The sequence below is a fragment of the Hippocampus comes genome, unplaced genomic scaffold (assembly GCF_001891065.2).
Source record: "Hippocampus comes isolate QL1 unplaced genomic scaffold, H_comes_QL1_v1.1 scaffold299, whole genome shotgun sequence".
NCBI lineage: Eukaryota > Metazoa > Chordata > Actinopteri > Syngnathiformes > Syngnathidae > Hippocampus > Hippocampus comes.
This window is the reverse complement of record NW_017805694.1, coordinates 16,785-31,522: the sequence shown is the minus strand read 5'-3', so window position 1 is coordinate 31,522 and position 14,738 is coordinate 16,785. Positions and strand designations below refer to the sequence as shown.

At 54.8% G+C, this 14,738-nt stretch overlaps 1 protein-coding gene across 2 annotated transcripts; it reads left to right on the top strand.

The window, feature by feature from the left end:
• Positions 1-315: 315 nt before the first annotated feature.
• Positions 316-12,902, top strand: LOC109523003 (kinesin heavy chain-like). 2 transcript variants are annotated; one of them, XM_019881837.1, is made up of 27 exons: positions 316-430; positions 461-628; positions 1,298-1,385; positions 2,591-2,664; positions 2,745-2,849; positions 3,607-3,655; positions 4,235-4,290; positions 4,359-4,446; positions 4,523-4,647; positions 4,710-4,814; positions 4,978-5,126; positions 5,206-5,354; positions 5,865-6,031; positions 6,098-6,166; positions 6,240-6,446; positions 6,515-6,661; positions 6,841-7,029; positions 8,130-8,173; positions 9,134-9,207; positions 9,566-9,642; positions 10,312-10,421; positions 10,518-10,619; positions 10,684-10,744; positions 10,816-10,884; positions 11,020-11,124; positions 11,882-12,098; positions 12,181-12,902. In XM_019881837.1, the coding sequence occupies exons 2-27, from the start codon at positions 491-493 to the stop codon at positions 12,378-12,380; spliced, it is 2,964 nt and encodes a 987-aa protein (XP_019737396.1). In that variant the 5' UTR covers positions 316-430; positions 461-490; the 3' UTR covers positions 12,381-12,902. The 2 variants fall into 2 exon arrangements, with proteins under 2 accessions (XP_019737396.1, XP_019737397.1); XM_019881838.1 differs by lacking the exons at positions 11,882-12,098; positions 12,181-12,902 and adding an exon at positions 11,193-11,502.
• Positions 12,903-14,738: the final 1,836 nt, after the last annotated feature.

Genomic DNA, 14,738 nt, shown 5'->3' with positions numbered 1-14,738 from the left:
TCCGAATACATACAAATTGTTTACAATATAAATGTATCATGAGAATATTGTAAACCACATCAAATATACACTTAGAGAAATTGTCAACTGGTCAAAACGTAACTTGAAATTTTCATGGAAAAAAAAACCCTCCTCCGAAATGAAAACCTGTGAAGCAAGCTTTCGTCAGTAAAAGAACACGACGTTCAAAAGGTATGAAGTGAAAACCGTTCCGAATCCAAACAAAAGACACATCATGTGTCAACTCATCAACGACCTCGCATTGTAAGTCGTGAACGCCGGCCGGCATGCGCGTTTTGTTTGGTGCCGTGCGGCGCGCGAGGCTTCCAATCTCCTCGGTCGCGAACGCCCCGCCCTCATTTTGCGCTCGGCGTTCGGCGACCGACCGAAGAGCGTCGGTCGGCGGAGGACTCGGTGTCCCACAATCCCTCGCGCGCGCTCGCGGACGCTCGCCTCGCTCCGCTCCGCTCCCGCCGAACGAAGCGCGACCATGTCGGGCGCGGCCCACCAGGGCGGCTTGTGCGGCGTGAAGGTGATGTGTCGCTTCCGGCCGCTGAACGACGCAGAGAGGAGCCGCGGGGATCAGTCGCTGCCCAAATTCAACGGCGACGACACGGTGGTGCTGGCGGTAAGCGGAAGCAAACGCGAGCGGCCGCGTCGCGTCGCGCGGCGCGGACACGACACGAGCCTCCGAACGCGAACGCGCCGCCGCGACGTTTGTGTGGGGATGCGTTCGTTGGCGAGCGACGGATTAGGACGCGGCGGTTTTGTTTTCCTGTCCGGGAGAACAAAGATGGACGCGCGCTCACGCCCGTGAGCTCGCGTTGCCATGGCGACAACGCAGCCGTGAGGGCGATCGATCGCGACTCCGCCTTCGGCGGCCGAACGCGGCCGAGCTGTCGGTCACCGAGCGGACGCGCGTGCGTTCGTTCCGTCGGGTCACGTCTCGCCACGGCAACCGACAGGCAAACGTTCATTCGAGAGTCAGTCGAATCTTATTTTTTCCTCTTTCAACCTTCTTGGGAGAGAACAACGACGAATTGAACGTACGGAGGGAGCTCGTTTGCCTGCATTCAACCTTTGCAGATGACCGACAGAAAGAGGAGAAATGGCGATCACGTTGCTTTGTTTTTCTTGATATAGCGACCGTAAATTGAACACCACTCGCCAGTGATGCTAAAAGGCCAACGAAATGGGATCGTGAAGAGGAAGGACTTGTTTTTGTCCGGCTGGCTCGCTCGCCGTACGCCGACGCGCACCACGATCGACTCATCGCGGGGTGTTTCCTGTGTTTCAGGGCAAGCCGTATGTGTTTGACCGAGTTCTGGCTCCCAACAGCGAGCAGCTCCAGGTGTACCAAACCTGCGCCCGCCACATCGTCAAAGGTGAGACCGGCGAAAGGGACGAGCGTCACATCAAACAAAACAAACAAACAAACAAACTTCCTGGACTGCATTCTAGTGACGCCAAATCTGTGAGCCGATAACTACCTGACGTGTTCTTTGACTGTGGCCTCGATCGTCAAAGGGTGGAGCAAAACTTTTTCTGTGCTGTCCTCCATCAGTCATGATGAATGTGGCGCTCACTGCCTCTTTGAAGTTGAGCCTCCGCTTTTTCTCTTGAGACCCTGCGACGCGGCCAACGCGAGAAATCCCGCTCTGCGTCGTCGGTCACACGTGCGGCGATCCTTGTGGTCGGGGGGCTTCCTTTCCACAAGCGTCCCCCTCCCCGAGATAGACAAAATCAGGGAAGGAGTCGTTGAGCGACTCGAAAGTCGCAGCGAATGAGGACCGGGGCGAGGACGTGCCGCTTCTGTGCCTGTATTTTGATGAGCCGCGTTTGGCCGCCGTTTCCCTCTCGAGGTCGACGACTTGCACTTGAGTAATTGCACCGCCGTACGGTGGAATGATTCGGCGGCGCACTCAACCGCGCTACGCTGTCATGATGGACGATTGTATTTTCCTTTGAAGATCGTGTGGAAAATAAGGCTGGTGGTTTTTTTTCCTTGGGAAAATGTCCCCGTCGTCATCCACTTTGCGTTTTACTAAAGTTCAACAATTGACCGTGGGAAAAAGAAGCGTTCAAGTGCATGGATGGCATCGTTTGTTTGCATCCCGCACGAGTAGCGGCGCCAGCTCGAGCGCTCTCTTTTCTCATATCCGGTAACGCAGGTGACGCCGGTAAGGCGACCGCGTACCAGCGCCGATTTGGATTGGGAGAATGTCGGCGCCATTTGACTGTCGGTGCCGGACAGCCCCGGGGCGCTTCAGATTGCATGACTGCACGTGTTGCGGAGTATTTTGTTGTCATTGAACTGTTGCGTTGATGGCGGCGCCGGCACCGCGGCTCCTCTCTCTCCTGTGGTTGACAGGAAAAAAATGTCGTCTGCGCCGCATGTTGCACGTCGAGCATATTTGACAATCAAGTTGACTTGCCTTGTCTCGGCAAAACGATGCCAGCTTCCAACTTTCTCCCTCTCGCCCGGAGCCGCGTTGACAACGGAGAGGCGCGCGCAAGAATCACCATCGGACTGAACTTGAACGAACGGACGAGATTCGCTCGAGTCTACTCACCGGATTTTGCCTTTCAGATGTGTTGGGCGGCTACAACGGAACCATCTTCGCGTATGGCCAGACGTCGTCGGGAAAGACTCACACGATGGAGGTGAGGCGCGGGCGCGCCCGCCGCAGCGGCTGACCGGCGCCTCGCCGGCACGTCTCAAAAGCGGTCCGCCCGCGTTTCAGGGGCGGCTTCACGACTCCCGGCTGATGGGCATCATCCCTCGTATTGCCGGCGACATCTTTGAGCACATCTACTCCATGGATGAGAACCTGGAATTCCACATCAAGGTGACGGGTCACGCGACCGCGGCGACGGCCGCGCCGTTTCTCCTCGGTTGACGTCCGAAGCGCGCGAGTGGATGAGATGTTGTCAGACGTCGCGTTGGGCGAGCTGCGCATTCGCTCCACTTGCGCACAGAGTCCGAATATTCCCGCGCGTTCTCGCGGCCGCAAGTCTCCCGCGGACAAGCGCTAGAAAAAGAACAAACAAAATGGCGGACGTGACGGTCCAAGTGTTCAGGCGGTTCAACGATACAAAAGTCCCGTGGGGAGGAAGGAGAATGCCATCGAAAACGGTCAGGCGCGACATTTCCCACATGGACGCCAGCAATTCACGACTTTGATGTTTCCGCTGACTTCGCTCGAGTCACTTGATGGAATGCAGCGTTCCCTCACTTATCGCGGTTAACGGGGACCGGGACCCCGCCGAGATGAGTGACAAATGGCGAAGGAGCGTTCGATGCGTAGCCAATCGGCTCAGGGGATAAATCCGCTCGCGCCGTCATTGGTCGACGTCGCGCCGGGAACCGATCGTGCGTACAGGCGTTTACAAAACCTCGGAGCCGTTATGAATTTGTTTTTTTTTGTTTTTTTTTTTTTTTTCGGATGACGGCGCTCTGGAAAAAAGGCCGCGATGTACCGAAGCCTCAATCAATGAAGCGCGGTATAGCGCCGGATCGCTGGATTTGTTTATTGATCTTTGAATCACGATTCTATTCTTCAGCCTGACTGTATTGTGTGTGAAAGTCCTCGCTTGTGTCTGCAGGTCTCTTATTTTGAAATCTATTTGGATAAAATCAGAGACTTGCTGGATGGTAAGCAAAAGAAGTCTTCAGCGTCTGAATGGCATGTTTGCATGAAATACAAAGTTGACTTGAAAAGATATCGTTCAACATTTTTGACTTTCCATCCGCACGCGACACAAAATGTACTCGAGCCCCGTCGCTCACTGCGGCAGATCTGCAAGAAATCCATCCGGGGTCACCAACGCGGCGGCCGCGGGCCCCCGCCAGGGAGCCCCCGCGGGCCTGTCCTAAAATAGCTCACCGGTGATGGGACGTTGTCGTTTTCTAAGCGAATGGCAACACCGACACAATGACGTTTGTGTTTGCCAATCATTGTGAGGGAGGAGTCCAAAACCACATCGGTCAATCCGAGATGCCAACCATTACGGGAAGGTCGTTTGATTGCGCAAGTGTGTGTCCAAGCGGTCATAAACCTTGACGCAGACCACTCGCCAAGAAGTCGCTCTCGCTTGGTGGCCCCCGGTGTCGATCATTCCCAAAGAGCATCGTTCGGCTGTTGTGCGCGCGTGTGTGTGTGTGTGTGTTGCACCGCTTTGGGCTTGGATGCTTTTTCTGGCGGTTGTTTCTGAACGTCGCGTCATCTTTCAGTGTCCAAGACCAACCTGGCCGTTCACGAGGACAAAAACAGGGTCCCGTTTGTAAAGGTAACGCCTCGTCGTCGTCTCGGTCGTCTCGCCGTCTGCCATCGTCGCTTTGGTTCGTCTGCCGTCAGGGATGCACGGAGCGTTTCGTTTCCAGTCCGGAGGAGGTCATGGACGTCATCGACGAGGGAAAAGCCAATCGCCACGTGGCCGTGACAAGTAAAGGACCCTTCGTCCGTCACGGTTCGCTTCCGCGCTCCTCAACGTTTGTTCTCCTTCTGGTGCGCGTGCGCAGACATGAACGAGCACAGCTCTCGCAGTCACAGCATTTTCCTGATCAGCATCAAGCAGGAGAACGTGGAGACGGAGACCAAGCTGTCGGGGAAACTTTACCTGGTGGACCTGGCGGGCAGCGAGAAGGTCGGCGCCCGCCGAGGCCGCGCTCTCGCCGCTCCCGACGCGCTGACCTTGTCGTCTCCCAGGTCAGCAAAACGGGAGCCGAGGGCGCGCTTTTGGACGAAGCCAAGAACATCAACAAGTCTCTGGCCGCTCTCGGGAACGTCATCGCCGCGCTCAGCGAGGGAACGGTCAGTTTCGAAGAAAAAAGGCGCCGACTTTAACCTCCGCGCTGGCCGTTGAGAGCGCTCGGCGCTCGCTTGCAACCAGCCACCGTGGAGACATTTGCTTGCTGTTGTTCTTGGGGTTGTTCTTGCGTCGTGTCATCGGAAGGGATGCTGTTGTTTTTCACAGAAAAGTCACGTTCCTTACCGGGACAGTAAAATGACCCGGATCCTGCAAGACTCTCTGGGAGGAAACTGCAGAACCACCATCGTTATCTGTTGCTCGCCGTCCGCTTCCAACGAGGCAGAAACCAAGTCCACGCTCATGTTTGGACAGAGGTTCGCGCCGCTCCATCGTTCAGCGTCGGCGCGAGCCAAAGCCGACTCGCCGTCATCCCGGCTTATCGTTGTACTTCAGGGCAAAGACCATCAAGAACACCGCGTCCGTCAACCTCGAACTCACGGCCGAAGAATGGAAGAAGAAGTACGAGAAGGAGAAAGAGAAGACTCGCGGCCAGAGCGTCACGATCCACAAATTGGAGAGTGAGTTGAAACGCTGGAGAAAAGGTGAGCAAAGATGTAGTTGCGGCTTCAAGACTCAAAGGCCCGCGTCCGCTTGACAAACCGCCACGCGCCGAAGGGTCAGACGACATTCCAAACCAAACGACACAGACCGCACGTCGAGGTCACGTTTTCACAAGGAGCGGCCGCGGCCTCGGCTGCACTCGTCTCATGATCGGCGTCATCTCACTTGCCCGCCATGTTCTCAGTGTCCGTCCGTCGGTCGGTCGGTCTGTTTTCTTGCGCTGATCCCGGGCCGTGTCGCCATGGCAACATAGCGGGTAACTCTTTGACGCGCTTCCCAAAACGGGACGCTCTGCCGGTCACTCGGACGCCGCCCGGCTTGGCGATCTGGACGTCGGCGCCCAAAGGTGTTCCCGTCGCGGTCCGCAATGATCCCCGGTCCTTGTTTTAGGCCGATGCGCCTTCCTCGTGTCGGCCATCTTTGTCTTGTTGAGATCCGAATCCCGCAAAGCTCGATCGGCGTTTTCATCACGATCGGCGTGACGTCTCCAGGTGAGTCGGTACCGGTGGCGGAACAGCGGCCGAGCGGCAAAGGCGAGAAGAGCGGCGGCGACGCGGCGCTTGACGTCCCGGCGACGGCCGTCCTTTCGCTGTCGGATGAGGAGAAGACGCGATACGAGACGCTTATCGCGAACCTGTACCGTCAGCTGGATGAAAAGGTCCGTTCTCTTTGCGCTTGGCTCGCCCAGGAGGGCCACCCGAACCCTGACCAATTTCCAATTTAGGATGAAGAACTCAACCATCAGAGTCAGACGCTGGAAACTCTGAAGCAGCAGCTCACGGATCAGAGCGAGGCGAGTGTCGTGGCGTCGTCCCGGCGTCCTTGACCTTCCTTGCGAGCGGATGCGCCTGATATTCTTCCTCTAGGCGTTGGTGTCGAAGCATCAGGACTGCCAGCGAGCGCAGGAGGAAACGTCGCGTCTGCAGAGGGACCGCGAGGCGGCCAAAGAGGAAGTGAAGGAGGTGCTTCAGGCCTTGGAGGAACTCGCCGTCAACTATGACCACAAGTGCCAAGAGGTGGAGAGCAAGAGTCGCCGCAACCAGCAACTCGACGAGGAGCTGGCCCGCAAAACGGTAAGGCCGACCGAAGGACGCCTCGCGACGCTTGCGCTCCAACGGCTCCCGTACGCTCGGCGCCTCAGGTCGGTCTGGAGGAAATGCGCAGGGAAGTGGCGGCGCTGCGGGATCTCAGCTCTCATCGCGAGAAGAGATCGGCCGACATGCTCGGTCTCCTGCTGAGAGATCTCGGCGACATCGGGACCGCTCTCGGCACCGGCGAGCTCAAAGCGGTAAGCCGCGGACTTTGGCCGATCCCGAACGGTCAGAGCTGGCGTTCAACGCCGTCGCCCTTTCTCGGCCGCCGTCGGAAACCTCGCGAACGTCGCTTCCGCGACGTGAGCCACAAAGCTTTGGGAGGAATTTCGGGCGCTCGTCGGTGAAGACGATCCTTTTTGCCGCGCGCCTTCAGATGACCGAGACGAGCGGACTGTTGGAAGAGGACTTCACCGCGGCTCGTCTTTATGTCACAAAGACCAAGTCGGAGGTGAAGTCGCTGGTGAGCCGCGGTCGACAGATGGAGGTCAGCTTGGCGCAGAACCTCGACAAGATGGAAGCCAACGACAAGGAGCTCCGTGCTCGCCGGCTCGCCGTCTCGCAGGTAAACTGCTCGCGAGTCTCATTGGACCCGCGCTAGTTCAACACGCTCGGGCGTAATCTCCACCTTCCGCAACTTTGACACTCGCGTGGGGAGTCGACATCCACATCTTGCGCACGGCTGCTGACAGACGCTAAAAATCTCAACGACGACGACGACGGCGGCACCGATGTCTTGGGTTTGCGTCGGGCCTTTCGAGGGATACGAGGACGCTTCGCAATAGCTCACGGGGATCATCGAAAGGCGGCATGCGTTAGGATGGCCACGTTGGCGCCGGGGCCGAGCTCGTTTTGGCCGCCGGCTCGACAGCAAAGGCGACAGACCCGACCGAGCGCTCCGGTGGTCCGAGCTGCTCGTCAAGACCGCTTGCGTCGTGTTCCACCTGCACCTCCCTCCCTTCCATCCTTCCATCTTGCTCGTTCACGACATGTAAAATCTCGAGATTTGTCGGACGGGTCTTTGAGATGTGCACTGTCCTGAGTTTTTCTTTTTCGGGCTCAAAACGTTGTCCCATTCAACGAGATTGGTTGGAGTCTGTCCTCGGCTTCCGTATGGTTTTCCTTTCACGCCCTAAGCTCTCGGGGCGAGAAACGCTTTCCACGATGTCTCCCTCTTTCAGTTCTTGCTTTGTTGATTGTCCTCTGGACGGCTCACGACCGGGAACGTCAATTTCTCGCGTGTGTTTTACACGCTTACGTGCTTGGCCGACGAATGCGATTGTGAACGGCAGCGCGATGATGAAGATTCCAGTTGAGGTCCTCCAGGTCATGGTTGTCGCAGAGGTGGAATCCAAGCCATTGCCCTCTTCTTCGTTTCTCGATCTCAGATCGCAGAGTTGGCCCCGTTCGTCTTCTGCATGTCCGCATTGCGGACGGTCGCAATAGAATAGGGCGCGACGAAGCCATCGCGTTTTCCGGCGGCAGTTCATCACGCTCGCAGAATGAGGAACAAAAACGGCCTTTAGTCGGACAGCGGCGGTTTTTCGGGCGGGAGTTTGGCGTCGTTCAAAATGGCGGCACAAGCTCGGGCCGCGCGAACGTCATCGGAAGCCTTCCGCGTGGCCGAGCCGCCCGCGGTTGACGCCTCGTCCGTGTCATCGATAGCTGGAGCTGAAGACGCGGTCGCTCATGGAGCAGCTTGACAAGATGGAGCAAAGCAAACGGCGGCTGGAGGAAAGTCAAGATGCTCTCATGGAGGAAGTGGCTCGACTTCACGCTCAAGGTCAGCGCTCATCACACCCGTGAGTTTGTTTGCGGGAATTTAATGCGCTCATCTTGAGGATGAAATCATCGCAGAAACTTCCCGTATTTAATCATCAGTATACCGACCCAGTACCGGTTGGTTCTGACAGGGACCGTCGAGCCAACGCTGAAAACGTCATCGCGTCGGCCGGCCCCCGTTTGAACTATTTTAAAGAAATGAAGACCAAATAAATAGTCCTTAGCAATCGATTAAGGTATCGAATCTAATGGGTGACTCGTGACTGGGCCTGTGAAATGGCGCAAGGCACACTGCCCGCGCGCTACGCTGCTGCGCGCTACGCTGCTGCGCGCTACTCCTCTGTTGTGTCGCTGTGCAGATCGATCGCAGCAGGTGAGCGTGATGGACAAAGAGAAAGAACACATGACTCAACTGAAGGACGCTGCGGACATGATTTCTTTTTCGGGCTCAAAACGTTGTCCCATTCAACGAGATTGGTTGGAGTCTGTCCTCGGCTTCCGTATGGTTTTCCTTTCACGTCCTAAGCTCTCGGGGCGAGAAACGCTTTCCGCGATGTCTCCCTCTTTCAGTTCTTGCTTTGTTGCTTGTCCTCTGGACGGCTCACGACCGGGAACGTCAATTTCTCGCGTGTGTTTTACACGCTTACGTGCTTGGCCGACGAATGCGATTGTGAACGGCAGCGCGATGATGAAGATTCCAGTTGAGGTCCTCCAGGTCATGGTTGTCGCAGAGGTGGAATCCAAGCCATTGCCCTCTTCTTCGTTTCTCGATCTCAGATCGCAGAGTTGGCCCCGTTCGTCTTCTGCATGTCCGCATTGCGGACGGTCGCAATAGAATAGGGCGCGACGAAGCCATCGCGTTTTCCGGCGGCAGTTCATGACAGGAGGGAGCAAAGCAAACGGCGGCTGGAGGAAAGTCAAGATGCTCTCATGGAGGAAGTGGCTCGACTTCACGCTCAAGGTCAGCGCTCATCACACCCGTGAGTTTGTTTGCGGGAATTTAATGCGCTCATCTTGAGGATGAAATCATCGCAGAAACTTCCCGTATTTAATCATCAGTATACCGACCCAGTACCGGTTGGTTCTGACAGGGACCGTCGAGCCAACGCTGAAAACGTCATCGCGTCGGCCGGCCCCCGTTTGAACTATTTTAAAGAAATGAAGACCAAATAAATAGTCCTTAGCAATCGATTAAGGTATCGAATCTAATGGGTGACTCGTGACTGGGCCTGTGAAATGGCGCAAGGCACACTGCCCGCGCGCTACGCTGCTGCGCGCTACGCTGCTGCGCGCTACTCCTCTGTTGTGTCGCTGTGCAGATCGATCGCAGCAGGTGAGCGTGATGGACAAAGAGAAAGAACACATGACTCAACTGAAGGACGCTGCGGACATGAAGGTAACGCGCGGCACCGGCTTGAACGTCGTCTGTGCCGCGTGACTCTTGTCCAACGTCGTCGCCGCACGTCCGGGTCGCTCGTTCTTCTTGTTCGCAAGACATATTTGGCTCTCGTGTTTGAAAAGATACGTCCACCTCGGAGCCTTTGCGTTGCCCGGAGCTCCAGTGAACAGATGCTTTTTTTCCATCTACTTTTATCGGCCTCCCTGAACGTGCGTGTCCAGTTGAGGAAAAACCAAACGTGAGCTTCAGCTTTCGATGGCGCCCGTGAGAAGGGAGCCAAGTGGCTTGAAGACTCTTGGACGTCATGAAAACTTTGACTCTGTTAGCAGAGGAGGAGCTCGCGCGGGTTCATACGTAGACTTTTTATCGATGTTGGCTCATCTCTGATCTTTTTTTTTTTTTGTGGTTCTCCACCAAGGCTAAAGAATGACTGAGTACCGTTTACATCGTCTGTTCAATCCGTTCCTTGAAAGGTTTAAGCACGGCAACATAGATGATATGCCAGTCAAGAACCACCGAACGTTCAGAGAGTCACAACATAATAAAATGTCAAAAAGGAAAGCAAAAATTGGTCTTTGTCAGAGGTTGCCAAGCCGCAAAATATTGCAGCGTCGTCACAGTTTGGCCGCATTTGCTCGAAAGTAGAAAGTCGCATGTGCTTTGCAGAGAACGCTGGAGGAACAGATGGAGAACCATCGAGACGTCCACCAAAAACAGTTGTCGCGCCTCCGAGACGAGATCGAGCACAGGCGAAGGATCAACGACCAACTCCGAGAGTACGCTCTCGTTCGGCTACGTCGCGGCGTCCGAAAGCGGGTCCCGTGACCAGAAAAGCCCAAAGAATCCATCGGAACCCCTTTCCTTTCTTTCAGCTTCAATGAGGCGCTTCAGCTGGACCTGCGGAAGCTTCGAGCCGAGGTGGACAGGTTGACGCGCGAGGAGCGCTGCAAAGAGCAGAAACTTCAAAAACTCACGTAGGTTTTCGGGCCTCGGTCATTCCCATCGATTCGTCTTGGCGTAACCTTCTCTGGCATTCAGGTCCCTAGAGGAGAAGAGACGGCAAGCCAAGGAGGATCTGCGGGGTCTAGAAGAGACCGTGGTATGTGGACCGGCTCGCCTCTCTCTCTCGACAGCGCACACGTCCGACTTTCCCCATGTCGTCGTCGACAGCTAAAAGAATTGGAGACGCTCACCAACCTGAGAAAATTCTTCGTCCGGGACATCAGCCGTCGCGTCAGCGTGAGTCACATCCACACGTGTACTTCCCATCCTCGCGGCTGTCTTTACGGCCGGTCTCGCTGCGTTTTTGCGTCGGCCCACTTGTTCTCCCGAGCGTGATAACCGTTGCTGCCGTCCGTGCGTGCGACGGAACAGTGTCCAGACGGCGATGGCGACGAGGGTGGAGGCAGTCTCGCTCAGAGGCAAAGGATCGTCTTTCTGGAAAACACTTTGGAGCAGCTGAGTAAAGTCCATAAACAGGTAAAAGACTTTGGGAGCCCGTGCGCTTGCTCTGCGCAAAAACGGCTCCGTCTTCATTTTTGCGCTAGGGCAAGTCTCGTTTCCTGCTTTTGGGACCGCAGGGCATTCCGGCGGACGGGGCTGGCGCACCCCCGGCATACTTGGCAATGTGGTGTCAAAAGGGCTGCAGCTTCATTATTGTGACACGGCAAGTCTAGCTTAGCGTGTGGGTGAATGTTAGGGACCGCGCCATGCCTCGATGGGCGTTCCGGCGTGTTTGATTGCACGGCACGTATCAAATATCAAAAGAAGGAAAACTCGAGCCGTGCGGACAGTTAGACTGTGTTGTGCGCTCGACTTCTACTGAGCACGAAGGTTCGACCCTTCAGGATTACAAACTGCCCACTTGTCTTATTCACTCTCTGACTTTGTTACTTTAAAAAAAAAACAAAAAAAAAAACATTTTTCTTTTTCTTTTTTTTTCTTTACCTCTCAAAACGAGATCATCCCCAATTTTCTCCTAGTCCACATTTATTTGACTTCGGTGGGCATGCACTGTTTCCGATGACTATTTTTGGCCACAGTAAGTCTGAGAGTTGTTGGACTTCATTGAACATTCGTAGCTTGAAGCCATTGAAGCGGAAACGTTTTCAAGTTTGTCGTGGTTCCACCGTCCTACGACAGGCTGTCGTGTGTTGTTTTGTTTTGTGTAAAGCATTAGGAAAATCACGATCATATCTGATGTATGATTCAAATGGCCAATTCTGACCCCTCGTAGCTGGTGGGAGACAACGCCGACCTTCGGTGCGAGCTGCCCAAGCTGGAAAAACGTTTTCGGGCGACGGCCGAGAGAGTGAGATCCCTGGAGGGTGCTCTAAGGGGCGCCAAGGAAGCGGCAGCCAGAGACCGCCAGCGGTACCAACAGGAAGTGGAGCGCATCAAAGAGGTGGTCCGCTTCAAGAATCCGGCCAGGAGGCTCCACTCTGCTCAAATAGGCACGTTTCCAAAAGACCTCCGCTATTTCTGCTTCGCCATCGTCTAATAGGCAAATGTCTTGTCCGCCCGACCCTCCCGCAGCCAAACCCGTCCGACCCGGACAGCAGCACCAGCGCTCCCTTTCCGTCCGAGGAGGCGGGGCCAATATCGCTCCGCATCTTCACTCGCTCCCCACAAAGTCGGCGAAGCCCCAGCAAGATGAGCGGTCCACCGTGAGGACAGAGCAGGTCTCAGGTGCCGGGACGGGCGAAGAGCCGGAGTCACGCAGGCTGCGCAAATGAACGTCGTCATCTTCTCCACTTGACCAGGGTCAAATGACTCATGACACTTACGGCTTGATTGTTGTTGTCGAAGGGAAATTCGATGTTTCCATGATTAGTCATTTGGCATATTGGAGTACGACACAAATATTCGGGCTGGCTGATGAGGTAAAAAAAAAAAAAATGAAGATGCTCCATTAGTCAGTGACACGTGGAATGCGCAATCACTTCATTTTGTACTTTGATTTGAAATGTCCATCTTGCGTCAGCACTCGCGTGAGGAAGAAAACACAAGCGGCCGTCTTGTTCCAGGTGGCCCAAAATGAGCTCGTTCACGCCGCGACCGTCAATTGTGTTGATATTTCGGCACGTCATTTGTCCTTTCTCGACCGACCAAGTCATTTATCCCTGGTGACTGGCGAGCATTGAAGTAGCAGAACATGTGCTGTGTTTTTGTCACTTGTCGAGATGAACCTGCTGAAATGCTGCATTTCAGTTGTGCGAATTAGCATCGTGGGAAACGGTGAGTGATGTCAATGTGAACAAACTGTGTTTTGGACCGTTAATTGAGTTGATTTTTACGATGGAGCACATTGTGAACCCGACTCGGTTTTCATCGACCGGGGGCGACGTAAACCATTGTCCCCACGCTCCCAAATGGCACTCCCTCCCGCATCCCTTATTGTTCCGCTGCTGTTCACACGGAACCCTTCTCCACTTGGGCCTTCAAAGCTCTCGGTTCAGTATTTGCTCCTACCGCCACGATCTGCTCCCGCGGCGGCACGGTCCGAAGCCCACGCCCGAGCCTTCCGCGCACACCGCGGCGGAGTCCTCGCAACGGAGCCCTCGCGGCGGTCTGCTGCGGTCAACGGCCGGGTGTGGGCCTGACGTACCGGCGCCATTGGCGGCCCAACGTTTCCGTACATCTATCTACTAATTGATTGAAATAAGCGTTTGTCTCCAGAGGGTGGGTCCCTCCGATGGGATCCCCTCCAATCCGTTTGACTGTCCATAGACCCACTTTGGGAGCCTTTGTGTTTTTTGCGCCTGCAATGGGCAGCATTTTTCACAGCCCCGTTTTGTCCAGCGGAAATGTCTGTGCTGTTGGACAGCCTGCGGCTGGATGGATGGATGGACGATTTGCGGAGCCGATGATGAGAAGAAAGACGGGAGCTTCGAAGGCCAGAATGTGGCTCCCTCCCGCGGACACGTCGCGCCATTTCCCCCCTACATTCCATTTGGATCGAGGTCCGTTTTCTACTCAGACCAACTTGGAGGGTCTTTTACACCAACGACAGCTGTAACGAAGCGCTTCACAGAATATTTAACATAAGATAACAAATACAACGGAACGCATAACGTTAAACCCGGTGATAGCTTGATTCTTTTTAGTTATCATACATTCGCTCATCATTAATGTTATATTGATATTGAGTGAGTGATTGGTTGATTATGCTCGCAATGAAGAACGCTTATGCTTTTAATGTAATGCTTCTTAATCATTATGTATATTAATCATAATGTACTCACATTTATAATCCTTTTTATCCATTATATACTCACGTTTATACTCAAGAATGCTGAGCGCACTGTGTGGAAGTTTAGGGACGCAACCACCTTTCCGAGGACGTGGTTGGGAAGAGATAAGTGTTCAGACTAAACGTTGAGCAAGGTCGCACAGTGAATGGAGCCATCAACACCAGCTGCAACGTGATGTTTTTGCACACATGTACGTAATTTGCACTCACATACACACACATAGTCAAACAAGTTCAGTGTGTGTCCAACAGCCCCCACCCTTTAGTTTGGACACACCTATGTAGTAGATTTCCCAATAAATGAGGGGGTGAAGGAGGAGATCGGGAGGGGTGACGTGCCGAGAACTGAAACCGAACGCTTCTCCTCGTTCCCTCCTGGTACCAGAATTGAGTCTCCTGTCTCCTCCTTGTGTTTTATTCCCGAGTGTCAAATTGGATAAACCTGATACCTGGTACCTCCATCCATACCCTGGTACCTCCATCCGTACCCTGGTACCTCCATCCGAACCTCTGGTACCTCCATCCGAACATCTGGTACCTCCATCCGTACCCTGGTACCTCCATCTGTACCCTGGTACCTCCATCCGTGCCCTGGTACCTCCACCCGTACCCTGGTACCTCCATCCGAACCTCTGGTACCTCCATCCGAACATCTGGTACCTCCATCCGTACCCTGGTACCTCCATCTGTACCCTGGTACCTCCATCCGTGCCCTGGTACCTCCACCCGTACCCTGGTACCTCCATCCGAACCTCTGGTACCTCCATCCGTACCATGGTACCTCCATCAGAACCTCTGGTACCTCCATCCGTACCCTGGTACCTCCATCCGTACCCTGGTA